Source organism: Malania oleifera, chromosome 2 (assembly GCF_029873635.1).
Source record: "Malania oleifera isolate guangnan ecotype guangnan chromosome 2, ASM2987363v1, whole genome shotgun sequence".
In the NCBI taxonomy this organism is placed as follows: domain Eukaryota; kingdom Viridiplantae; phylum Streptophyta; class Magnoliopsida; order Santalales; family Ximeniaceae; genus Malania; species Malania oleifera.
This window is the reverse complement of record NC_080418.1, coordinates 119,612,573-119,637,389: the sequence shown is the minus strand read 5'-3', so window position 1 is coordinate 119,637,389 and position 24,817 is coordinate 119,612,573. Positions and strand designations below refer to the sequence as shown.

Below are 24,817 nucleotides of genomic sequence, written 5' to 3'. Positions count from 1 at the left end.
GAAAATCGGATTTAATACTTTAATTTGTATAACTTGTGTATAAAGTTTCTTCTAAAACAACAAAGACTCAACTTCAAGTCCCAAAATCTATAAATCCAATTATTGTCTTATACAAATTTAGAAAAACTAAAAAAAAAAAATTTATTTTTTTCTAATATTTTTAAATTTAGAAATAAAAAAAAATTACAACACACATTAGAAAAAAAAATTATTTTTTTTTACGTTTTTATTACAAATTTTTAGAAATTAAAAAATATAAAATAGAGAAAAAAAATATTTTCTCTTTTAAATCAACACAAACTAACTTCAAGTCCCAAAATTTATAAACTTAAATATTGTCTTATACAAATTTAGAAAAAGACAAGAAAACAAGTTACTTTTATCATTATTTTGAAATTTAAAATAAAAGATAAAAAATTTCTACACACATTTGAAAAAATCTTTATTTTTTACGTTTTTTATTACAAGTTTTTAAAAATTAAAAATTAGAAAATAGAAAAAAAACTATTTTATTTTCCACAACTAAACCACCATTCATGTTGTTTATGTTTACAAAAAACGAGGGCTTGATTAGATTTGGGAATTGGGATAGAAAGACTACATCAATGTCCGAATATACCAAAAGCAGGATTCACAATGGTGAAGCCTCCGTCCACCAGAAGATTATGGCCGCTCACATATTTAGCCTCGTCACTCCCCAGATAGAGCGCCGCCTCCGCCACATCCTCCGCCTTCAGAGTCACCCCTCTCAAATTCGAATACAACCCCGACACCCCCTCATCGTCCATCTCGAAGTACTCCATCGCCAGCTGCGTCGGCACCACGTACGGCGACACGCAGTTCACCCGAATCCCGTGCCGCCCTAGATCCACCGCCGCGTTCCGCGCCAGCCCCAGCACACCGTGCTTCGAACTCGTGTACGCGTGCGACGCCACCCCGCCCACGGTGGAGCACACGCTCGCCGTCATAATTATGGCACCGCGGCGGTTGGGGATCATCACCCGGGCGGCGTGCTTGGTGCCCAGGAAGGCGCCCACCAGGTTGACGCCCACGACGCGCTCGAAATCCGCCTTGTCGCCGTCGAGAATGGAGGGCTTGGCGGTACCCGTCACGCCGGCGTTGTTGAACATAATGTCGAGCGTGCCGTAGCTGGAGACGGCCGAGTTGACGGCGTTTTCGACTTGCGTTTCGTCGGTGACGTCGCAGTGGACGAAGGTGGAGGAGTTGAGCGGAAGGTCTCGGCAGACGGAACGGGCCAAGTCGTCTTCGACGTCTGCGATAACCACTCTGGCTCCGTGTTTGGTGAAGAGGCGTGCAGTGGCCTCGCCGATGCCTCTAGCGCCGCCGGTGATTAGCGCTACCTTCCCTTGTAGCCTATTGCACACTCAGTTGAGAAAATATATTGGGTAAAAACACTCGTTCCCCGAGAATCATAAATCTTTATTTCAAAAATAAATACTTCCCTTCCAAAAAAAAATTATTTTTTTTTATAAAATACAAAAGAGATTTATATATCTATTTTTTTATATCGCAAGTTTTTTAAAACTTTACTTAAATTTTTGAAACCGTGATAAAAAAAAAAAAAAAAAGTTAAATATTTCTTTTATCCAAATCCACTTAAATACTTAAAAAAGTTAACGTCTTTCTATTTGTTAAATTTTAGAAAAAGTTAGTATATTTTATCCAAATATTTTGTATTTTATGTTTTTTGGTTTTTATAAAAATTATAATTATTTTACTTTATTTTTTAGTTTTTAAAGATTTAAATAATAGATTTTGAGACTTAACTAGGATTCGTTAGGTTTAGAAGAAATTTATAAGTGAACTTCATATTAGGTTACGCAAAGTAAAAGTTAGAAATTTTAGAAAATTAATAAAAAGATATTTTGATCTTCTTTATAAATTTATAAAATTAAAAACTGAAAATGAGACTATTTTAGTGAGCAATATATTAAAATTATTTATTTTATTATTTATTTCATACAAATGTTACAAAATTAAAAAATTAACTAATTTTTTTTAAAAATAAAATAAAAAATGAGAACGTTTTTCCACAGTCCCTTAGTATTTTAGAGTTAACTGTGATCATGAGGTCAAATGAAAAAACAAAGAAAAAGCTCTAACATTCATTTCCTTCATGTAATCAATTTAAAAAACAAAGAAAAAACACTTAGATCCATTTCCTAACACTAGGTACTGGGCACTTAGATCCATTTCCTAACACTAAGTAGTGGGTAGCGGTGCGTACCTTCTTGCAGCGGTCGAGAGGAGACAGGCGCTTCCCATGCCCATGGATATGCAACTGAACTAGGTACCCTCTTCTCTCTCTCTCTCTCTCTCTCTCTCTCTCTCTCTCTCTTTTCCTATATATAGGGTACCTAGTTCAGTTGCATATATATATATATATATATATATATGATTGGAGGGGCCAGTACTGCTCTCACGGATGGCGTATGGGTACTGCTGACGATATGGAGTTTTTTCCAGTTTTTTCTTGATTTGTCTTTTTTTTTTTAAATATATATTAAATAATATCTTTTTATGAAAAATAATTCTTGAATTAATCCTAATGTAATCTTGCTTGGAGTATGTTACGTTTTATTCTGAAAATTATTTTTTCAAAAAAAAAAGTATTATTTAATATATTTTTTAAAAAATAATAATAAATGGTGAAAAATCTACCAGCTAGCTAGCTACCCACCCACCCACCTAGCCCAGTCCTCTTGTACACCTACCCACCCACCTAGTCCAGACCTCTTGTACCTTTTTTTTTTTTGTAAATTACGCACTAAGTATCCACGTGTCCGTTTTATGATCCACGTGACTAATCATGCGTCCCTTAAAGTTGACCCTACTACTCCAAAGGAAGGGTAAATTTAGGAGTCTAGGGGCGGAAACGAATCCGAGAGAATTTGAACACCTGCTCTCGTGAGAGGCACTCCCGCAGCCCGCACTACCACCTGAAGCACGCTCTGGGGGTTCTTATACTTTTACTCTATAAATTAAATGGTAGGAGAGTTAACATTAAATGGATCTTTGAGTGACAGCTAGTATGTGAGAGAGAGAGAGAGAGAGAGAGAGAGAGAGAGAGAGAGAGAGAGAGAGGGGTTTTACCTAATTTAAGCTTCTCCACGGCTTCAAACAGACGGTGAAGGGTAGGATGTTGGTCATCTCTGCCTTATCCATGGGTGATGGCAAGGCTTAACAATGGCTTGCTTGATGACAGTTTACCAAAGGGCTTGCAGAGGAAAATGAAGCTAGCATCTCTCGGATAGCCCAAGAGAGTGCAACTATCCTCAAGCCAATAGATGTGGCAACCATCTCACAATGCAACTATGCTTTTAGATAGCCTGGACTGCTTTCTGAGCCTAAGAAAAAGGAGATGGTTGGCACATAGACTATTATATCGGATGGTTGGCAAATAGATTATTATATCAGAAAAATATTCAGGAGCCATGTAGAATTCATCAATCATAAGTGGTGGATTGCAAATCTTGTGTGAAAAACTTGTCTTCACAAGTTTTTATCCCAATGATATTCTACCTAAGTATAGTCTTTTCGTCATCAATAACTAAAGCATCCTTTCCCCCTAAAAAATTAAATTAAAAAAATTATACAAACAGATATAAAAATATAGCATCAAGATGCTACAGTTGAATTATTCAGATATTACAGTATTTATAATACATAAATTATAATGTTATGGTTATTTTGAAAACATGATGAAAATAGTAAAGATAATTATAATATATGTATTTATACAGTATCAGATCCCTATGAAATATTACAGATAGATACAGTTTACAGAATACGGTACCGTTGCTAATACAGATAGAGTGCAACCATATATCTCAAATAGTGTGTGGGTACCGTCAAATCGTGCTCAGAGTGGATGCAGCTCCTCAGTTTTGGATTGAGGGGGCCGATTTGACAAGGTAGCAGCCATTCCCGCACTTAGGAGAGGATGCAATTTGGCCGGGCTGAGGTAGTGTAGAGTACAATGACTTACCTGATAGGCCAACTAGAGTTAACTCCCGCTTACGGGTCACACAACCCTGTCATGAGGGGTCAAATCATGACATACAGATTTTTAGGGAAAAACATAGTTATCTATATGTATCTGTTTACAGCATTTGATAAATATAGTATGATATTAGTAGTATGAAAGATAGAAAGTTCAGATGATATAGTTATATTTTAAGTTATGATAAATATGCAATATATTTTTACTGATTTGCCAAATTTTACAGCTTTTAAATGTTATAATTATAGTTACGCAACTTTGTCGCCACACACTAGTAATAGGATATTTTCACTTACTGAGCGTCGACTCATCCCATTATTCTAATATGTTCATGTGAACCAGTTAGGTGAGCATATCAGGCTTGTAGATAGGGAGACCTCTTTGATTGCCCTGTATATAGGGTAAGTTTGTATAGGGAGGCTGAGTTTTAAGGGAAATGGTATGTGTATTTATGATGTAAGAAAATACTGATTTTTGGTATTGTATGTATATATTTAAGGATATGTGATTTATGTTTTCCGATTTATCATTTTTTAAAAAAATTTATATATTAAATAATTTTTTTTTTTTTGAAAAAATAATTTCCAAAATGACACGTGGCAAATCTCGCTACTCCAAGTAGCGAGATTACGTCAGAGTCATTCCCGAAATTATTTTTTCAAAAAATGTATTATTAAATATATTTTAAAAAAAAGATAAATAGGGAAAAAACTCGAGTTTTTTCTTATTTTATTATTATTTTATAATATTTCGCAAAAATTTTCTTGTTTAAACAAATCTCACAGAATCATCCTGTGAGATTTAAACAGCCAGGGGAATTTAGGTACTGACGCATGGTGATCAAATCTCACATGATGGTCTTGCGAGATTTGTATGGATATTTGCGCGAGTTTAGTTTGTTGCTGGCACAAATCGCAGCTGCTTCTACCACTGCTGCCTCTCTCTGCCTCTCTCTCTCTCTCTCTCTCTCTCTCTCTCTCATACCTATCTTGACAAGATCCCCATATCTGGGTTAAACCCAAACACTATCCGTCACGTACCCCACCACGACGCTATTTCTCTTCGACCTCGCACAAAGCAGCTCCCTCCTGGTCCTCCTCGTCACCGCCCATCAGAGTATATACAATATAAAAATAAAAGAAAATAGCATAAAATTGGCAATTGAAACAAAAAATTGACAACATAAATAAATTTATTTTTACAATTTACTTTTTTATTATAGAAAAATAGAAATAAAAAATAAAAAATAATAGAGATACGAAACAAATCCTTAATTATTTACCCACTTTATTTTCTGCCTTATAATTAAATATATAATAGCCTCGGCATCCTCATGTTTATATAATAGCCTTATCATGTTTATATATATATCATGAGGATGCCGAGGCTATTATATATATACCATGAGGATGCGGGGCTATTATATATTTAATTAGAAGGCAAGAGAATAAAGTGGGTAAATAATTAAGGATTTATATATAAACATGATAAGGGGGCCGGTACAACTGCTCCCACGTTGAAAATGATGACAGATGAAGATAAGGGCGGTAAGTTCATAATAGTAATAATAATAATAATGGAGTGTTTGATTAGTCAAATGAACGTTTTTCAAGATTATGACTTTATTTTTAAAATTGTATTCTTTTTTTATTATAATATTTGTGATTAAAACGTGAAATGATCAAAAACATAATGAAATCTAAAAACTTTCATCCCACAATTATTGAGAAGATGGCCCACTATAAGGGACGATTTAATTTTGAAAATTAGCTTTCATTTTTTATTTTCATTTTTCATCAAATTACAAAAAGTAATTTTTTAAAAAAAAAATTACAAAATTTATATGAAATTAATGAATAAAAATAAACAGTTTTAACACAGTTGGCTTGTAAAAATAATTTTATTTTTCCTTTTTTTCAAATAATTACAAAAATATCATCTTAGCTTTTAATTTTTCAAATCTAGATAGGAAAGTTGAAAAATATTTTTTTTTTCATTATTTTTCTAAATTTCCAATCTTACTTTTTATATGAGAACATAGAATTTAGATCTTGAAGTTTAATTGGTGGATTATGCATAGAATTTTTTTAAAAAAATCCACACAAGTCCAAATTCAAACCCCAATCTATGATTCCAAATATTATGTCATATAAAATTTTAAAAATTAAAAGAATAGATTTTTTTTATGATTATATTCAAATATAAAATAATAAACAATAAATTATTTTTTACATTTAAACAAAATCTTTATTTTCTATCTTTTAAGAAAAATATTAAAATTTTAAAAATAAAATAATTTTTTTTAATAGTTTTTTGGAAACTTAAAAACTAAAAAAGGAAAAAGGAACAATAAGTCACGACAATGTGCATTAAAAAGTTTGGGCATATAATATAAGTATGATTCAAACTTTAATCATGTGAAACATGTTTTATGACACAAAACTATGAGATCTAATGAGATAAAACAAATAGCGTCTAATTGGAGTTGGTCCGAGATTATTACATTTTAAATCAAAATAAGATAAAATTGTGAGACCTAATAAGTTAATTTTAACATTGCGAGCTTCACCTCTTTCTTTTTCTTTTTCTTTTTTTATAACCCGAAACTCCTATTTAAACAAGCCCTTCCGATCCACCCATACGACAACAAACTAGGGAGATGAAGATATTTGTTGTCCGCCCATGGATTCGTCTCTAATAATTCACCAAGTAACACACAAGTGGAGAATTGAACTTGAAATCTTGAGGTTGTTAAGATCGAAATTCGCCCTTACCGCTTGAGCAAGAGCAAACCCAGTTGGAGAGGGTTTCACCTCATTTGATTAGCTCAAAGGTTATAAACATAATATTTTGTGTTGGCTGAATTTTAAATATTTTATGAAAGTGTTTTTCCCTATGATAGTGTTTGGAAGTATGATTTTGGAGTTCAAATTTAAATTGATACGAATTTAGAAAAAATTGAATGTAGGAATACAATTGAGTTGGCTTTTATACGACCCCATTAAGTAGATATTACAACAATATACAATCTAGTAGACATAGTAGAAGCTGGGCGTAATACAACTTGTGAAAGGCTCATATGATACACAGTAAGTAGGCTGATAGGTTTAGGTATAAGACAATATCACTAGGCCCTACGGGCTACCACAAATCTAAAGTACTATTGCCTGTATAGAAAACCCAATATAACACGTTTTCTTGATATAACCTGTCGGGCTAAGAGAGAGACAGAGTATATCCTTCTAGCACTAAAAGAAATTTGAAGTAACGTGCCTCCTTCATAATAACACCTCATCATCTTGAGGCTAATAGAGAACTTGATATGACATGAGCAAAGAGCTTTTTCCCAGTTTAATTTTTTTTTAAATATATAAATAATACCTCATTCTGAAAAATATTTTTCAGAATGACTCTGACATAATCTCGTTACTCGGAGTAGCGAGATTTACTTTTGAGACGTATGCTCGTGTGGATGCGTGGCAAATCTCGGTACTCCAAGTAGCGAGATTTTATGTTGATAAAGCATGCTGGCCTGGGCGCGTGACAAATCCCACTGGTTCATCCAGCGAGATTTGTTTCGGATACTTAATGCCCATCCAGTCGGCGTTCGACGCGTGGCAAATTTCGAGATTTTCTATTGATAAAGCATATTGGCCTGGACGCGTGGCAAATCTCACTGGTTCATCCAGCGAGATTTGCTTCAGCCATTACACAGCCCTTCCTCCTTCCATTGTCTTCGCGAACAGAGAGTAGTACGCATCCTTTGCAGAGAGACGGGGAGCAGAGCAGCAGGTTACCGTTGAAGGAGACAGAGGCCTGACGTGTTGCGCGGGTGACCGTTGCAACGAGAGGCTGCCTAATCGTTGAGGGCGTGCGTATATAAACTCGAGAAGATGGGGTAAGACACATTCTAAGATTTACTTTGTTCACAAATTTTAAATGAATTTATTTGATTGAAGAGTTCGTTTGATAATCCAAATTGAGTTTAGTGTGCTGTTCAGAAGGCTTCGCTCGGAAACGCATTTCTTTAAGGTTAGAGTTTTTTTTTTTATATTTGAATTTTATTTTTTATGATACTGCCCAAATAAAAACATGCATGAAATCTTTTTGTTTGAATTATATAATCGTTTTTGCATTTCTATGTTTTTTAGCATGTTTGTTTGCTATAGTAACAATTTTATTTCTGAATGCATGTTGTTTATTAAGTTTGTAGAATGAAATGCATGTTGCTTCTCATCCCTTATACATGAATCCCATTGGACTTTTATGCTCCCTTATAACATAATATAAATCAAGAAAAATAAAAATAATAATATTACCATATAATAATAACATAACACTAGCTGAAAATTTGAAACCATTTCATCCACATTATTTCAGTTAATTTTGTATGCAATATATATTTATATTTTTAAAATGTAGTATGATAATGTTTGGTAAATAGTCGAAATTGACCAAATTTAAGACGTACTAAAGCTTCTCTAATATTTAGAAATTTTGATTTATTTAAGGCTAAAATAAAGATGGTATGTTTTCCAAAATATGTGGAAACAAAAATTAAAAGAAAAAATTTTAATGTCATGTCCACAAGCAATTCCCATTATGTATACATATATTTTAATAGTAGATGAATATTTTGAATAAAACATTTTTTTGCCTTGTTTTCTAAAGTGAAAGATTTAAAATTGCAAAAATACCTAGCACATAATAATTCACTTAGATTGTATTAATTGGGTTGCAGAATATTTATTCTAAGAATAAAATGATAATAGTATAAAAATTTATGTATTTATAAAAATAAAATATTGTAATTATAAAACAAGTAATATTGTAAAGGTTTCTATTATTCTATCATGAAATAGAATATGATAAAACTGATATTCCAATGGTGAAATATGAGACTAATACTTTACTATTTATTTTGAGTTGTGGACTTACATAAATTTTAGATTCGTATTGCATATATATATATATATATATATATATATAAAGAGAGAGAAAGAGAGAGAGAATATTTCATTATTACATTGCTAAATCCGTATGTGTCTATAGCATGTTAATTGTGAGATGACAATTTATAAAGCATTACTCATTAAGTTGATGCCATTTCACATGACAAGGATTAGGAAAAAATCTTTTTTGTGTATGCAATGTAGAACAAGAGGTAATTATTTTAGATTTTATATTTTTTATTCTGTTATTTTGGTTTAGAACGGGAAACTTTACTATAAGAATCTCAAATTTTAATTGTAAGAATATTTCATAAAATTCAATTTTTTATAGTATGTTAACTGTTAGATGCGCCTAATCTAAGCATGATGCATTGTGTGAAGATCTCAATATTTAAATTTCATTTTCAAAATATTTTTTTTCTTTAAATACAAGTCAAATGTCTAAATAAAATATTTATTAGTCAAAAATATAATGGCATATTGGCGAATGAGGGCAACATAGATAAATTGCATAGTAAGTTTTAAAAATGTTTATGAATCACATTTAGCTTTTCAAAAATCTAATTATGCAGACAAAATTATTAAAATTTTAGCTTTAACTTGTATGACATATATAGACAAAGATTTTGATGAAATTTGAATAATATAATCATCAAAATTAAACCATTTGAAAAGTATTAAATTAATAAAACTTATAGGCTTGTGGTATGCTTTATGGATAAAATAAATTAAGAGAATTGGAAATAATTATTATTATTTTTTCTAGCTAATTGAGAGGCTTGATAAAAAATATAAAGAAGCTTAGTGCTTATTATGATAAAAATTATTTTTGGTATGATAAAATCATATGACTACAATAATAAAATTATAAAATAACACAACTTGAAAATATTATGATAAAAATAAATATTATTAAGTTTGTTTTACGTAATTATGACATGATACTTGAGAAAAATAAATATACTTTTAGATGACTTTTATCATTTTGAGTTATTTTTTAAAAAATTTATGAATGCTTTATTTTAACTACATTTTAAATTTATGTGATAGTTTATTCAATTTTAATTAAAATTATGTTTCAAATCATGGATATTAAAGTATCTTAACAATAGGTTGTTTAAACATTTGAAACTATAAATTTAATTTTTATTTTTTCAATAAATAACTAAAAAATCAACAATATGAATAAATAATTTTCATAATATGTTTATTCAGCGTACAAAAACGAATATAAAGAACAAAAAATAAGAATCAAAACTAGGGCTACAAATAAGTGAAGTATGGCTAGTAAGCTTGGTTTGTTTATTAAAAAATGAGTTCAAGTTCGACTTGAGCATAGAGTTTTCTATTTGAGCTCAGTTCGTTTCATATATGTAACTTAAACTCAAATCAATGAAAACTTATTTCACCTTAATGAACGAGTCAAGTTCAAGCGCAAGCTTGAACTCAAATTCAACTCGAGTGAAACTCGTTTTAAATTGATAAACGAATTAAGTTATCAAACTAATTAAATTAATTGATAATTAATAAATTATCAATTTATTTAGGAAAAGTTTTGGGAAAAGAAGAAAAATTTGCATATCGTTTTTATTTATCTAAATAAAGTTTATGATAGAGTAACTAGGGAAGTGTTTTGGTGAGTATTAAAAAAGAAGTGAGTTTGCTGTAGATATATGAATGTCACTAAGGGTATTTATGATAAAAAATATTATTACCTTATCTTTGGAGAGACCTCATATTTGAATGTGAATTTGCATTGGATTTAAATGAAATGTAATGAAAAATTATATTAAAAATTATTCAAATACATCCAAATCCAAATTTAAGATCTAAAATTTTTTTAACGAAATAAAGACACTCCAAAATCTATATACTCAAAAATTTAAAAGTTATAAGATAGTTTAATGATCGTAACAGAGTTATAAGATGGCTAAACTTAGTGAAATTAATTCTTGATTACTATAAGTAATACATATCACTTATACATACAATTTTATTTTGCGTAGGTCTTTTATATTTCCTGATCACCGATCTAAATGGGAGAAAGTTCAAGCAGTGCTCCGGTGACAGTATTGTTGCATATAGGGGGGGATATCATAATCGGAGCAGATAATGTTAGTTATAGTAGTCCTCCAGTTCGGCCAATTCGAATTGGCCATAAGTGTAAATTAAATAAATTATATACGAAGATATATAAATATTTGCATATTGATTCAGATCAATATGCATTGTGGGTGACCCCAAGTACCCTTTGCGAGGGTTCAATAATACAGTCTTCTACGAGGTTGTTCCCATATCTGATAATTATGGTCTACGCATTGTGTTTAACGCACACTGCGTAGGTGAAACATATTTAACGGTGCAATTATATGTCGAAACCATTCCTCAAATGGGTGTAATTGTGGTTAGGCAGCCAGAGGCGCCTGCCGAGCATTTGGATGAAGTCGAGGAAGACACCCAACAAACACGTCATCTTGATGTGAGTGCGGAGGTTGGTAGTATGCCTAGTGTCGATTTTAACAAATATCTGGGATCGTCATTTGAACCGCCGGCGTACGAAGCATCTGTTCTTGACACATATCCGCGGGGAGGTTGTGAGGACGTCCCAAGAGAGGGACCAGTATCATTGTTCGCCATTGTGAACGACGCATTAGACGAAGGCATGAATATTATGAACGATGTTCATCTTGAACATGAAGACACGTACGAGTAGGAAATGGGTGAAGGGTTAAATGAGGCCCTTGATGATGTGAACCCACCCCCCCCCCCCGATGACACGGATGATGCAACGTTCGACGCCCAATTCATGGATGAGCCTCCGATGTACAGTCATATTGACCTAGATGCTGCAGATTTAACTGCGGTGGATGAGCTTCCTATACGTGTGACTCGTTGGGATGAATCCTCTGAGTTGAGTAGGGCGATGCTCTTCGAGTCAAATGATCAGTTGATCGCCGCAGTGCGAATGTATCATGCTCGAACCCACCATGACTTCCACGTCATGTGATCTACCCCAAATTTATGGGTTGTTAGGTGTAAGGACCACTATTACGGATGGAGATTGCATGCAATGTATCAGATGAAACACCGATTATTCGAAATCACCCAATATGGTGGTCCGTACACATGTCTGGACAAACTTCTCTCGCAGGACCATAACCAAATCACATCGTCCCTCATTGCTAGGGAGATAATGAATAAGATAAGTGGAGATGCATCGACGTCGATCGCCACATTGAAGGAGTTCATAGATCGTCGCTTCGGCTATTCGATCTCTTATACGAAGGTTTGGTTGGACAAACATAAGGCAATTGCCCAAGTATGCGATTGGGAGAAATCTTATGAAATGTTGCCAAAGTGGATGGAAGCGATGTACACATACAATCTTGGGACTATAGTCATGTGCAGTATATGTCATCAAGAAGGACATAATCGCACGAGGTATCCGAGAAGGACATAACCCGAGAATGCAGCTGGACCTTCGCACTGACCTATCACTTATAGGTTAATGTAGATTCCTATTATTACCTTTAATTGCCATAAAAAGGGCGAAGGAATAATTCGAGGTGCTGCCACACGTCCACACTTCATGTCTTGTTGCATCCCATATATTGACCCCATTTACAAAAAAATAAAGATTCTGAATATTCCAAAGAGCCCTTGTCATTAATGCTACGTTTAGAGGATAATAAATTCCTCTAGCATCACAGTATGGACAGTCCATAATCTAAAACTCAGTAATTTCTTTGAGTTCCCTCATGTCCCTATTATTGTTATAGTGACTATTTAACATTGCTGCCTTTAGCAGGATTGATATAGGGTTATCTGATTCCAGTGTATTGACGGTGGGCGATCTTCATCGGTCCAGTAGGGTGTGGACCGATTCGCATGCTGACGTCTTATATTGCCGAGGGGGCATACAGGTCATACACGACAGGATAGGCGCAAACCCCGCATTGTTGATTGGATACGAGAGGCGGGCTTCAATGGGATATACCATATTGGCTATATCCAGTTGGATTGGCATCTAGTGACTGCCTTGGTGGAGCGATGGAGGCCGGAGACACACATGTTCTAGCTACCGCACGGGGAGGCGACTATTACCCTCCAGGATGTGGCAGTGTTGTTCGGGCTTCATATTGATGGGAGGCCCATCACTGGTCGTACTGTTGGACCAGTACAGGAGGGGGGCACCGGTCAAGGGGGAGCATTGCACCGCATGTGCGAGAGATTGTTAGAGGTAGTGCCTCCTGAGGGTGAGATGGTTGGTACCCGCATCCGTATATGGTTTCTTTAGGGCGAGATGTTTCGCCAGCTCCCAGCAGCTGCAGATGATCATACAGTAGCTTGCCACGTATGTGTCCACTTGCTATGATTGATATGTGAGACGCTATTCTGCGACCTCTCGGGGAGTTATGCGCACTTGATGTTCCTTCCACTCCTCGTGGAGCGAGCAGAGATACACTAGTACAGTTGGGGTTCCGCAACGTTAGTGTGGCTTTACCGAGAGATGTGCCACGCTGCTGACATGTCCCACTCACAAATCGGAGGAGCACTCCACTTATTGCAGGTTTGGGCGTGGGAGAGATTCACATCCTTAGCTCCTACGCGTCGTGGTCTCCAATGTCTTATTCAGAGGGACCAGGACAATCGCCCGATTAACCCAGCCCCACTCACATGGAGGTTAGTAACTTCATTCACAATGCATTCATGGTATGAGTACTACGAATATTAATTCGTAGTTCATACTAGTTGTTACACCTGTTCACTTACATATTAGTTTATATAGGTGGAGGGATCAGTTTTTGGAGCCAAATGTTGCGCAACATACGCTACCCTGGTACTAATTCGAGTTGGACATGCACTGGGAGTATGAGGTATAGTCCCATTTAAGTGTATTGACCGTATTGCATATTTTGCAAATATCCCTACCCACCTCTTACATTTAGCATATGTTTACGCTCAGTTCATATGGGTGCCCTACACAAATGACATTTTAGCCGACCTACTGGATGATTATGTAGTTGGGAGGGACCTCTGGGTAGCCCGAATGCCACTCATATGTTTTCATATTATCGAGTGGCATCTCCCAGACCGAGTGATACATCAGTTTAGCTTTCGACAGGGCATTCTAGACTGCTTTTTGACATCGGGGGACGATGTACGTGGAGACGACCTACATGAGATTGATGGTCGCGGTCGAGGGCACACGGATTGGGCTACCAAGCACGCGATGTACGTAAGTATGTGAGGGCATAGGCGGGAGTACATCGTACAGGGAGTGGAGGCGGATGGTCCAACGGGTCCAGAGGACCCATATTACACGTGGTATAGGTCGATCACACAACGCTTCGTAGATAGGACCGCGACGGTGTACATAAGCCTCATAAGAATACTCTAACGCATACCTAATTTTTTACCATTTATGTTAGGTTGTCAATGTCGTAACCATTTTTTTCGAATGCTGCAGGCGGATGTACTACACCAGGTCGACCTACTCTCTTCAGACCCCGCTGTGAGCGATTTAGCGAGAGCATGTTTGGACATTGTCTATGAGGACTGGCAACAGATCCCTACACCATGTCGGGACCCAGCACCACAAGGAGGTCGAGCAGCTCCAGTACGAGGAGGTTGTGTAGATTTATCCAATCGTTTGTCGAGTCCAGCCTTCTCACCTCCCATTGTATAGGCGGAGTACATATTCGGGCCGTTCGCACCGTATGCCCCATCGACAGCTGTCGATATTGTGGGCCCGTCCAGTAGACGGGAGGACGCTCCGTATGACTCTACCACCACCCCGTCGATGTCATACCTTCTAGACGACCCTCTCGATGCAGAGGAGGTGGATGCACCTGCATTGCCACCTCGGACTCGTCCAGAGATTTCATATGACTTAGCTCCCCGTCCGCTTCGCATGGAGATAGATGATCAAGTACCTATGGGCAGAGACTACGGACATGTAGCACATCGACGAGTCCGGACGCCAGACGTAGAGGAGCAGCCAGAAGAGGGCAGACGTAGATAGTAGCCACCTCGACATTGGAGACGACCTCCCTATGGCACCAAGTAGGAGATGATCGTCGTATTATTTCACTTGTACAACATGTATATGTTCATTCTTTCATTTGTACATCATGTATTTGTTCATTAATTCATTTGTAAGTCATGTATTTGTTCATAATTTCATTTGTATAGAGGACCCATATGTAAAATGGCAAGCATCTATTTGTTCATTTTTTAACTTGTATAGATTGTTGTATTAATTCTTCTGTATAGCATCAAGATGTCCATTATTTTAAATGAATAGATGATTGTTCTATTATTTCATTTGTACAACATTATATTTTCTCTTTTTCTTCCAATCTAAAGAAAATCGTTGTATTATTTATCTATAATCACAAATATTTATTCATTTCCCACAAGATGAATATGTGAATGAAATTTGGTTATGACCGGTACGAATGAACGTTTCATATTGTTTCCCATGGATATATACATGAAATTGGTGAATGTAACATTGTAAACATACTGGTATCAATTGTGTTTGATGAATGTTTTCTTTGAACAGGGGCGTGGATGGATATGCTCAATTTTTAAAGGGGATTCTACCGAAATTTTTATAGTATTTTGATAGGTTGAATGTGTACGAAACTGGTGAATGTAACTTTATGAACATACTGGTATCAATTGTAATTGATGAATGTTTTCTTTGAACAGGTGCGTGGATGAATATGCTCAGTTTTTAAAGAGGACTCTGCCAAAATTTTTATAGTAATTTGATAGGTTGAATGTGTACGAAACTGGTGAATTGAATTCTTATTTTCTCAATCTTCTTATAAGATATATTACTTTTGTAATAGAGCTCCTAAGTATAAAACTAAATTGATTTTTTGAAACCTTAGCTTCTAACCTTAATTCCAATTCCACTATCCTTTACCGCAGTTCCATTGCATGACTCATAAGCATAATTGCACAGTAATTATTATAACTGTAAATATCTTCTTTATTTTTGTTTATAGGTATTAAAGTATTTTTTCTCTATTCATTTGACATTTTCTTGATTTTTATAATTGTGTTAAATAAATTAGTTACCATATAATTTCGTATCATCTAGGCATTTCCAAACTTCAATTAAGATACTATCCAATCCTATAATTTTTCCATTTTTCATTTTTTTTATTGCAAACTTAACTTCGTTAACTCTAGTTTTATGAATAAATATCATATTTTAACCTCTTCATCATTTCTCAATTCCAAGTTTAAGTTTTCTACTTGATTTTCATTAAATAGCTTCGAAAAAATAACTTCTTCATCATTTTTTTAATGTCTTTTGTTTTTTCTTAACTAACACACTATTGTCCTCACTTTGTATACATTTTACATCACCTAAGTTCTACTCTTTCTTTCTCTAGTTCTAACAAGTTTAAATATGTCTTGTATTTATTATTTTTGTGTCCAATATAGTATATAAATTATTAAATAATATATGTTCTGCTAGATTAGTGACTTCTTTGCATCTTTTTCTCGCCTTTTAATACTTGTGTATTTTGCAAACCCAACACTATGATTAATTATCATTTGCTTTTATAACTGCAGTGAGATGTGCTCTCTTCCAATCCCCCACTTTTAGGATAAAAGCTATAATGATTTTTTATATGACCCAAAGCCTATTTAATATAGTTTTGGAGCTAGCAAAATATAAGTATTCCCATTTTGGAGTAAAAGTAATTCCATACATAAAAAGGGTAAAGGAAGATAAAGAAAAGCACACAAGCTTCTCTTCTTTGCCGACCATCAGTTTCTTGGAATCTTGGAGATGAAAATTAACAATTAAGCAAACAGAAGGTGAGGGGTCAGTGTCCATACAAAACTTTGAATATCAGATGCCAGTGTAATTAAAAATTTTAGGTACCAAGTCCATTAGCTTCCAATGTCTTCATGATTCTAAACTCTTCACTGTGTTGAGGAACATCCTATATACAAACCAAAAAACAAAAAAAGCATATATATTGTCAGCATTTATAGAATATCTAAATTTCCAACTACAATATTGTCTTTTCTTATGATGTTCTATTTGATATCCACTGCCCATAGTATCTAGGAACTTGAATGAAACAGGCCTTAAAAGCATGGTCCAAAATATTTAATATTAGGTTACTGGTAGTGCAGCTACTGCTCCTATACCTAAAAATGTTGCTCGAAATAGACTAACTAGTCTTCCACAGGGCTAGCCTTGTCATTTGACATCATTCCATTTGGGGCTTAGTAGTACATATACAAACATCAGACATAAATATGTGCATATATACACACAAAGACACATTCACAAAAACATATATACATAAGTATACATACATACATATATATATATATATATATGTATATATATATATATATTGCACTAGTATAATCATTTAGAATGAAATGAAAGGTGCATACTCCCAAGAAACATCTCCTACGAGCATCCAGTCCCCCTCCTTATCTTCATAAGTGAGCACAAATTTGGATGATCCATTTAAAAGCTTGGTGGCCTTTCTTGCTTTCTCACTCTCTCCACTCGAACCTAGTTACACAATCATAATTACATTTTAAAACTAGAACAGAATTATCTATGCAACTCATTGTTGTCCTAGTCCTACTAATTTGACTTTGAGGTCAAAATGTTTATGTCATCTTAAACCACTTGATTCTAAAAGCTAGTCGTTAGATTGAGGTGCAACAATGATTTAACAATAATCTCACATCAAAACTTTTAAGATTGAATTGAAAGAAAATAAGTAAATTACACATTACTGATAAAAAGTATAGAAAATAAAGAACACACTCACAAATGGAAGTGATGCCCGTGGTTGGATTAACAAACATGTCCTCTAGTGCTTGGGCTAAAGTCTTATAGCAAGCGTGAGCATTTAGATCCACTTTCCTCCCTATTGGCAATCCATCCATGTTAACCTTAACAAACCCAAGATGTCCCTTTTCCATAGCAGCGGTATTGTTCTTATTGCTACCATTGTACACTTTTTTTTTTAAGTATACTTCAATTTATCATCCTCGCATGTCTCATCTTCTTTAGAGGTCAGAGTCTTTGCCTAGTTAGCCAAGTTGTTCATCCTATAAGCCCTAATAGGCAGCCATCCCACAACCTGACTGCTCCCAAGGAACAAAATTAATTGTAGTAATGACTAATGAGTAATATATTAGTTGAGACATGGAGAGAGAGAATAAACAGTGACATGAAGCAACAATTAGCCCAATCTTTCAGTTTCAGCCATGATCCCAATCTTTTAACAATCCAAATTAATGGAGGCAGATCCTCATGAGTTACCCTTCTCAAAGTTAACTAAATTTGAATGGTTTCACGGTAGAAAGAAAGAGACAATGTAGGAGAGAGGGACAATTTCTCAATTACATGAAACTCCAAAGAAAAAATAACTCTAGAGGATTAGTTGATATATGCTTTCGCTGGTTGCTGAGAAGATTAATTTTGCAACAAAAATGGATTAATATTTTAATAAATGGGTTTTTCTTTGTAGGTTTTGAAATCCAAGATAATTAGAAACTTTACTTCGGTATTTTACATATGAAAATAATCAAGATTTTATTCTCTACTCGTCATCATTTCAATTTTCTCTGCAATTTATAAAAGGACGGTTAACCCTTAACAGAAGAAAATCGAACACCCATATCAATAAAATAAAAATGACATTAGAATTTATAGGAAAAATGGTGGAACAGAAACAGAGAGAGAGAGAGAGAGAGAGAGAGAGAGAGAGAGAGAGAGAGAGAGAGAGAGAGAGGATAATAAAGGAACAAACCCAAAATAGGAAATGCCAGAAATGCGGAATTTAAAATCCTAACTCCATCAAAGGGAACAAGATCACTAAAACTCATTGTCAGAGAAAAACAAATTAATAATGGTAAAAGAAAACATGAGACCGAAAAGAGAACCAAAAGCGAATAAAAGAAGCGTTATGCTTCTATAAATATTTATGCTGGCAATGCCAGCAATAGCAGCAACTTCTTGGGCAACAGAATCAGCGACTCTCTTTGTGCCAAAGATAGCAGCAACAAAAGAAGCAGAAGCTCTGTTTGGAACATGTTAAAGTATTTAAATATAAATTATTTTCAATTAATATTTAAATATTTTCTACTCAATAAAATAATAGAAGATTTCCCTATTTAATTAAATATAATTAGTGTATATTTATAGTGTATGACTGTTATATTAATTTTTGATAAAAAAATATTTTTAACTAAATTTCGAACTGTAATTTATTATATGTGAAAATTTAAATTAATAACTGATTCTTCCCTCCAATAATTCTGAAAATAATTTGATTAATCATTAATAAATAAATAATAAAGTGAAAACCAATAAATAGGTGCACAGAAAATATCGTTACTCCGGGTAGCGAGATTTAAATGTCAGATCCAATTTGATACAGACGCGTGGCAACCAAATCTCGCTACTCCAAGTAGCGAGATTTGCATAAGGTCATACACGTGGGAAATCTCGCTATTCCGAGTAGCGAGATTTGTTTAAATCTCACTACTTGAAGTAGCGAGATTATGTTAGAGTCATTCTGGGAAATACTTCTCAGAATGGGATATTATTTAATATATTTTTAAAAAAAAGTAAAACCGGGAAAAAACTCTCTTGAGGTGAAAAGAATTTCAAATATGCCTTCAACAGGCTAAGAGAAGTCTGCAATAACATGGTCCCTTGGGGCTCATAGAAAACCGAACATGGCATGCCGCTTGGTGCCAAGAGAAGGTTGGAATAACATGACACTTGGGGGCTAATAGAATTTTTTATATCTATTGGTGCACTATTTAGTTTCGTAAAACAATTTAAATGCCCCGAAAGTAAGTGAGTTCTTTCACTTGATTGGATTAAGCATTCATAATCCAAATACATGAAGTTTTCATGTAGGCTTAAGTCAAATAGACTATAAGAATATTGAAATTTTGAATGCATGTAAACCCACTATAATACATCATGACAAAATTGTGTCATGCAAACTACACCAACATATAGGTAATCAATATCTTAGGCTAGTCTCCGTACACAATCATGGTGAATCAAATTACTGCATTTGTTCATCAATCATAGTGGAGTGTTAGGATTTATGTATATTAGTTTTATGTATTAATCCAAGTTGACCCAAGTTCAATTGCATAGCATGTTCAGTAAGGGTCCCCCAACTAGCACACTAGACACTGACACCATGAGGTTGCACATATATTTCACACAATTTAATGCCAACCTAAAAAGGCAAGTTCACAAATATCACATCAATCTTAGGAAATTAGTAAATGTGGATGTGTTTGTATAGTGTTTGTGTGTGTGTGTGTGTTTTATGACTAAAAATGAGGCATATAAGCTCATATAAGAGAAAGGTATACCTCCTTTTGACCAACAATAATATGATAAAGAGAATAGCCAAAACCCCAATTTATTGCATTAGCATCTTGCAAAAGAATTAGATCGAATAGTTTACAAGTCTATGCTTCAAAGATGTATAATGGGAATCTCTCACTACATAGTAAGGAAGTTAGTCTAAAATGAACTAACCTAGTGTGACACCCTGATTTTCATATCATTTTTTTTTTAAATCAACAATAATGAATCAATTGTCACATTACACTCTCTGATACCATATCAACATAATCCAACCCGAAATGGGTACCAGGTAAACAGTTTATCTCATGCAAACAAACCTAATAATGGAAGTCAATATTTACAAACCATCCAAAATACAAATAACCAGAGCTCTAACCATCTCTCTCTCTCTCTCTCTCTCTCTCTCTCTATATATATATATATATATATATATATATATACACATGTTTAAACACATTCTTAAAAATCAACAAAATACTCTAGGGGAATCATACATCCCTAGCTCATAACACTTACCCTGTCTATCAAGGTACCAACTCCCTTTTATCTCGGAACTCTATCTACTCGTCTGTCACGGTTTCCTAAAATATTTAGATATTTGGGTGAGACGCCGCTTAGTAAGACGAAATAAATTATTTACAGTGTGTGACAGTATGAGTTTAGTTATGTAATAATATACTCATTCAAGTGATTATATCATCTAAGAAGATATACAAATATGAACTCATAATCATATAGATATATAACATAATCTTTTATAAGCTTTAATTCCATTTCTCAAACTCATACATATGCAACCAATATTTATCAGCGAAAGTTCCCGAGAATAAGGGAGATTACATGCCCATACATGTAGCGCCCCTCTGCTCTGATTTCATTTGTAACCTTGCCCAAATAGTTTGGGTGTGACTACAACTGATACTTATCAGGGTACTCACCTTACTCAATAAGCTCTCAGGCGGAGAGTTGTACTTTGCCCTTATTATTTATGTAATTAAATTCACACTCTTTTATTCCTCATATTCGTTTCACATTCTAACTTATGAGTGTCCACGTGTACGTAAATCCACATATAGGTATTTTATATAATACAACAGATCACATAATTTCAACTCTTAAAGCCTACTTACTTTCCATACTGAACATTCCTCCCCATTGGCATCAGTACAAACTTCATATTAGTACTGATCATACCTCCCCCGCCGGCATCAGTACAAACTTCATAACGTAATTTTCGTACTGAGCATACCTCCCCCATCGGCATCAGTATAAAATTCATAACATAAATTTTCGTACTGAGCATACCTCCCCCACTGGCATTAGTAGGAACTCATTTTCACAATTCGGCATAACCACATTCTCTGTATACAAACATAACTTAGAATAAAATTACAATTCCATATATATTCATAATTCAGTATTCACAATTCAATATTCATATTTTAGTATATTCGTTCATCTCATCACATCAGTAATATTCTCATAATAGTTTATATCTCATTTCACATATTTCAACATTTCTCAATAAAACATATCAATATTTCTTATTTCCTCATTTATCAAAGAAAGCATTTCTATACATGGATATCATATTCCAACCCTTTCCAGTAAAATACACATTGATATTTCACAATTCATCATTTTCATTATTTCAAATCTCATATCATCACAATTCAGTATATAAACAAAACTGGGTTTCCCTTATCTTTATTTTTGCATAAAACATTTCATCATATATATATATATATATTCTATTTTGTCACAATCCCAGTATAAAATATTATTCATATTCCTTATGCCACACAATTTCATTTGATATTCACAGGGAAAATATCATAATTTCATTTTCACATATTTACTCAACTAGTAATTTTAAAAATAATTGTTAGAATTTATTCCCCTTACCTGACTTACTGAAAGGCCCCCTAACAACCCTAATCCTACATCTGCGGCTTTCGAAACTCAAAACTCTAAAATCATATTTTCCCCATTTCAATCAACTCAACCCCAGAATTACAATTATTTTTAACATTTCCTAAGCTCACACGCTCCCATTAACTGGTTAAATTCTAAAAACGCGAGTTTGATCTGCTTCCCATATTTAAATTTAATTTCTAACATATTAAAAATACCATTATGATCATATCCCTACAGTTTAATCTAATTCCGAAATATTTCCCAAAAATTCCATTTAATCAATTCCCTACAATTTAACTTAATCCCAAAAATCTGATATAATCAAATACTCCAATTTAATAATCACCTATTATAATTTAACCGGTTGAATTTCTAAAATAATTGACATAATTTGTACTCCTCACCTTAGTCTTGGAGTGGTGCCTAGGATCCCCAAATCAAAAATCTGCTCTAACTAACATGACGAGGATCAAACCTAGGACCCTGTGGTGGTGTCTGATCGTCAATTTGGCTGGAGATTTGAGAGAAATTGAGAAGAGAGATAGAGAGAGAGAGAGAGAGAGAGAGAGATTACTTTATCCCAGGAGTGGTGCCTACGACGCTCCTACAACAAATTCACTCCAGTTAAAATGTCGGTGGCGGAGAATGGAATTCAGAGGTATTTTTCGTTCTCCGATCGGCGTATGTTTGGCCTAAGAAATCGAGAAGAGAAAGTGAGTTGACGAAGAGAGAGAGAGAGAGAGAGAGAGAGAGAGAGAGAGAGAGGGAGAGCTAGAGAGAGAGAGAAACGCAGAACTGAGATTTCAAATCTCAAGTTCCTGAACAATCAAGAAACTATAAGTTTACATATACAACTTATATAACATATAATATATTATATTATTATTACACAAAGATATATATATATATATATATATATATCTTATCCCAATAGGATTTTATTAGCATTATAATACTATTCACTAAATTTGTTTATTCATTTAATTTATTTTAATAATAATATTTTTTTTCTTTTTACACTTCCATGCATATTATTTTCTGGGGCATTACATTCTCCCCTCATAAAAATTTCATTCTCGGAATTTGTTGAATACAACCTCAAGTAAAATTCATCGTTAATCTAACAAGTTTTGAGTTAATCTTGTAAACAACTATATTAGAACTGGTAACTAACCTAAATCGTTGGATTATACATCTTGTCCTAATACACCTTACTTTAGCACCAACACTCAACAACTTCAATTTTCATCTCCAGTCTTCCAAAGATCTAACACCGAAATAACCTTAAAAGAATCAATAGATAACTATGCTTTGATTATGACATGACCCAAAAATTTTGTATCAGTTGTCCAGAACCCACATTTCATGTTTAGTATATAACTAATGCTCTCATAATGTTTGTAAAATTAATCATCAATGTTGTTCATGCTCTTTTTGAGTCTTTGAATACCCCAAAAATCATCCATAAAACTATAATGAATTGGTTCAAGGATGGTTGAATAACTTGATTCATTATATCTATGAAAATGTAAGGTGCATTAGTAACCCCAATTGGTAACACCAGAAACTTATAGTGATTATACTGTGTACTCAACTCTGTCTTTGGGATGTGTAATTTTCAAATCTTAATTAGTGATAATTTAATTGCAAATCAACCTTCAAAAATTTTGAAATTTTACCAATTAATCAAATAATCCACCAATCCCTAGAAGTCGATACCAATTTTTAATGTAATATGATTCAACTTCCAATGATTAATGCATAGCCTCAAGGTCCCATTATGTTTCTTAGTGAATAACACATGTGCAACTTATGATGATATACTAGGTCAAACAAATTCCTTGGCGAGAAAATCTTCTAGTTGCACTCTAGGTTGCCTTAGTCCAGTTAATGTCATTCTATATGAAGCAGTCGACATAGGCTCCGTTTCTAGTACCAAATCAATATTAAATTCAATCTCCACTTTGAGGTAACCCCGATAAATCATCTGGGAAGAATATCTAAAAAAATTCATCACCTATGACTAAAGAAGTTTGGAATTCGTTAACTCGTATATTTCTTTCATTGCTGTTACAACCCCAGACATGTGCCCAAATTCTATCCTTTCACAAACTCTCAAGATATCAAATATAAGAACTTGTTAGTTGGAAGGAAACCATCACTCCATTTGGATCTCTAAAGTACTACTTTCTTTTGAAAACAATCAACTAGGTGTATGATAAATAGATTATCACCAATGATTAGCCTCATATTTAAATAGATAACTTGCAATGATGACTCATACTCATACTCATCAAGAGCCATACCTGCTGGGACATCTCAGACCAAGATGTGTAATCATTTACTTGTCAGATCAAATGTATAAATGGCACTTCAAAACTCTCATCACAGTTTTGTAATCCATTTGAGTAAAAATTATATGAGCTTCTAAACATTCCCTAGAATTCTAATCATCCAATTCATTTTCAATGTCAAACTAATGCATAGGCTTACACTTTTAAATCAAGGTAAAATATCATT

The 24,817-nt window shown here is 33.9% G+C and overlaps 1 protein-coding gene across 1 annotated transcript; it reads right to left on the bottom strand.

Annotated features, from left to right (window-relative positions):
• Window positions 1–497: 497 nt before the first annotated feature.
• On the bottom strand, window positions 498–2,471 carry LOC131149828 (borneol dehydrogenase, mitochondrial-like). The gene is made up of 2 exons (XM_058100595.1): window positions 2,249–2,471; window positions 498–1,374 (listed from the first exon to the last, which is right to left on the bottom strand). The coding sequence occupies exons 1-2, from the start codon at window positions 2,290–2,292 to the stop codon at window positions 603–605; spliced, it is 816 nt and encodes a 271-aa protein (XP_057956578.1). The 5' UTR covers window positions 2,293–2,471; the 3' UTR covers window positions 498–602.
• Between the last annotated feature and the right edge of the window lie 22,346 nt (window positions 2,472–24,817).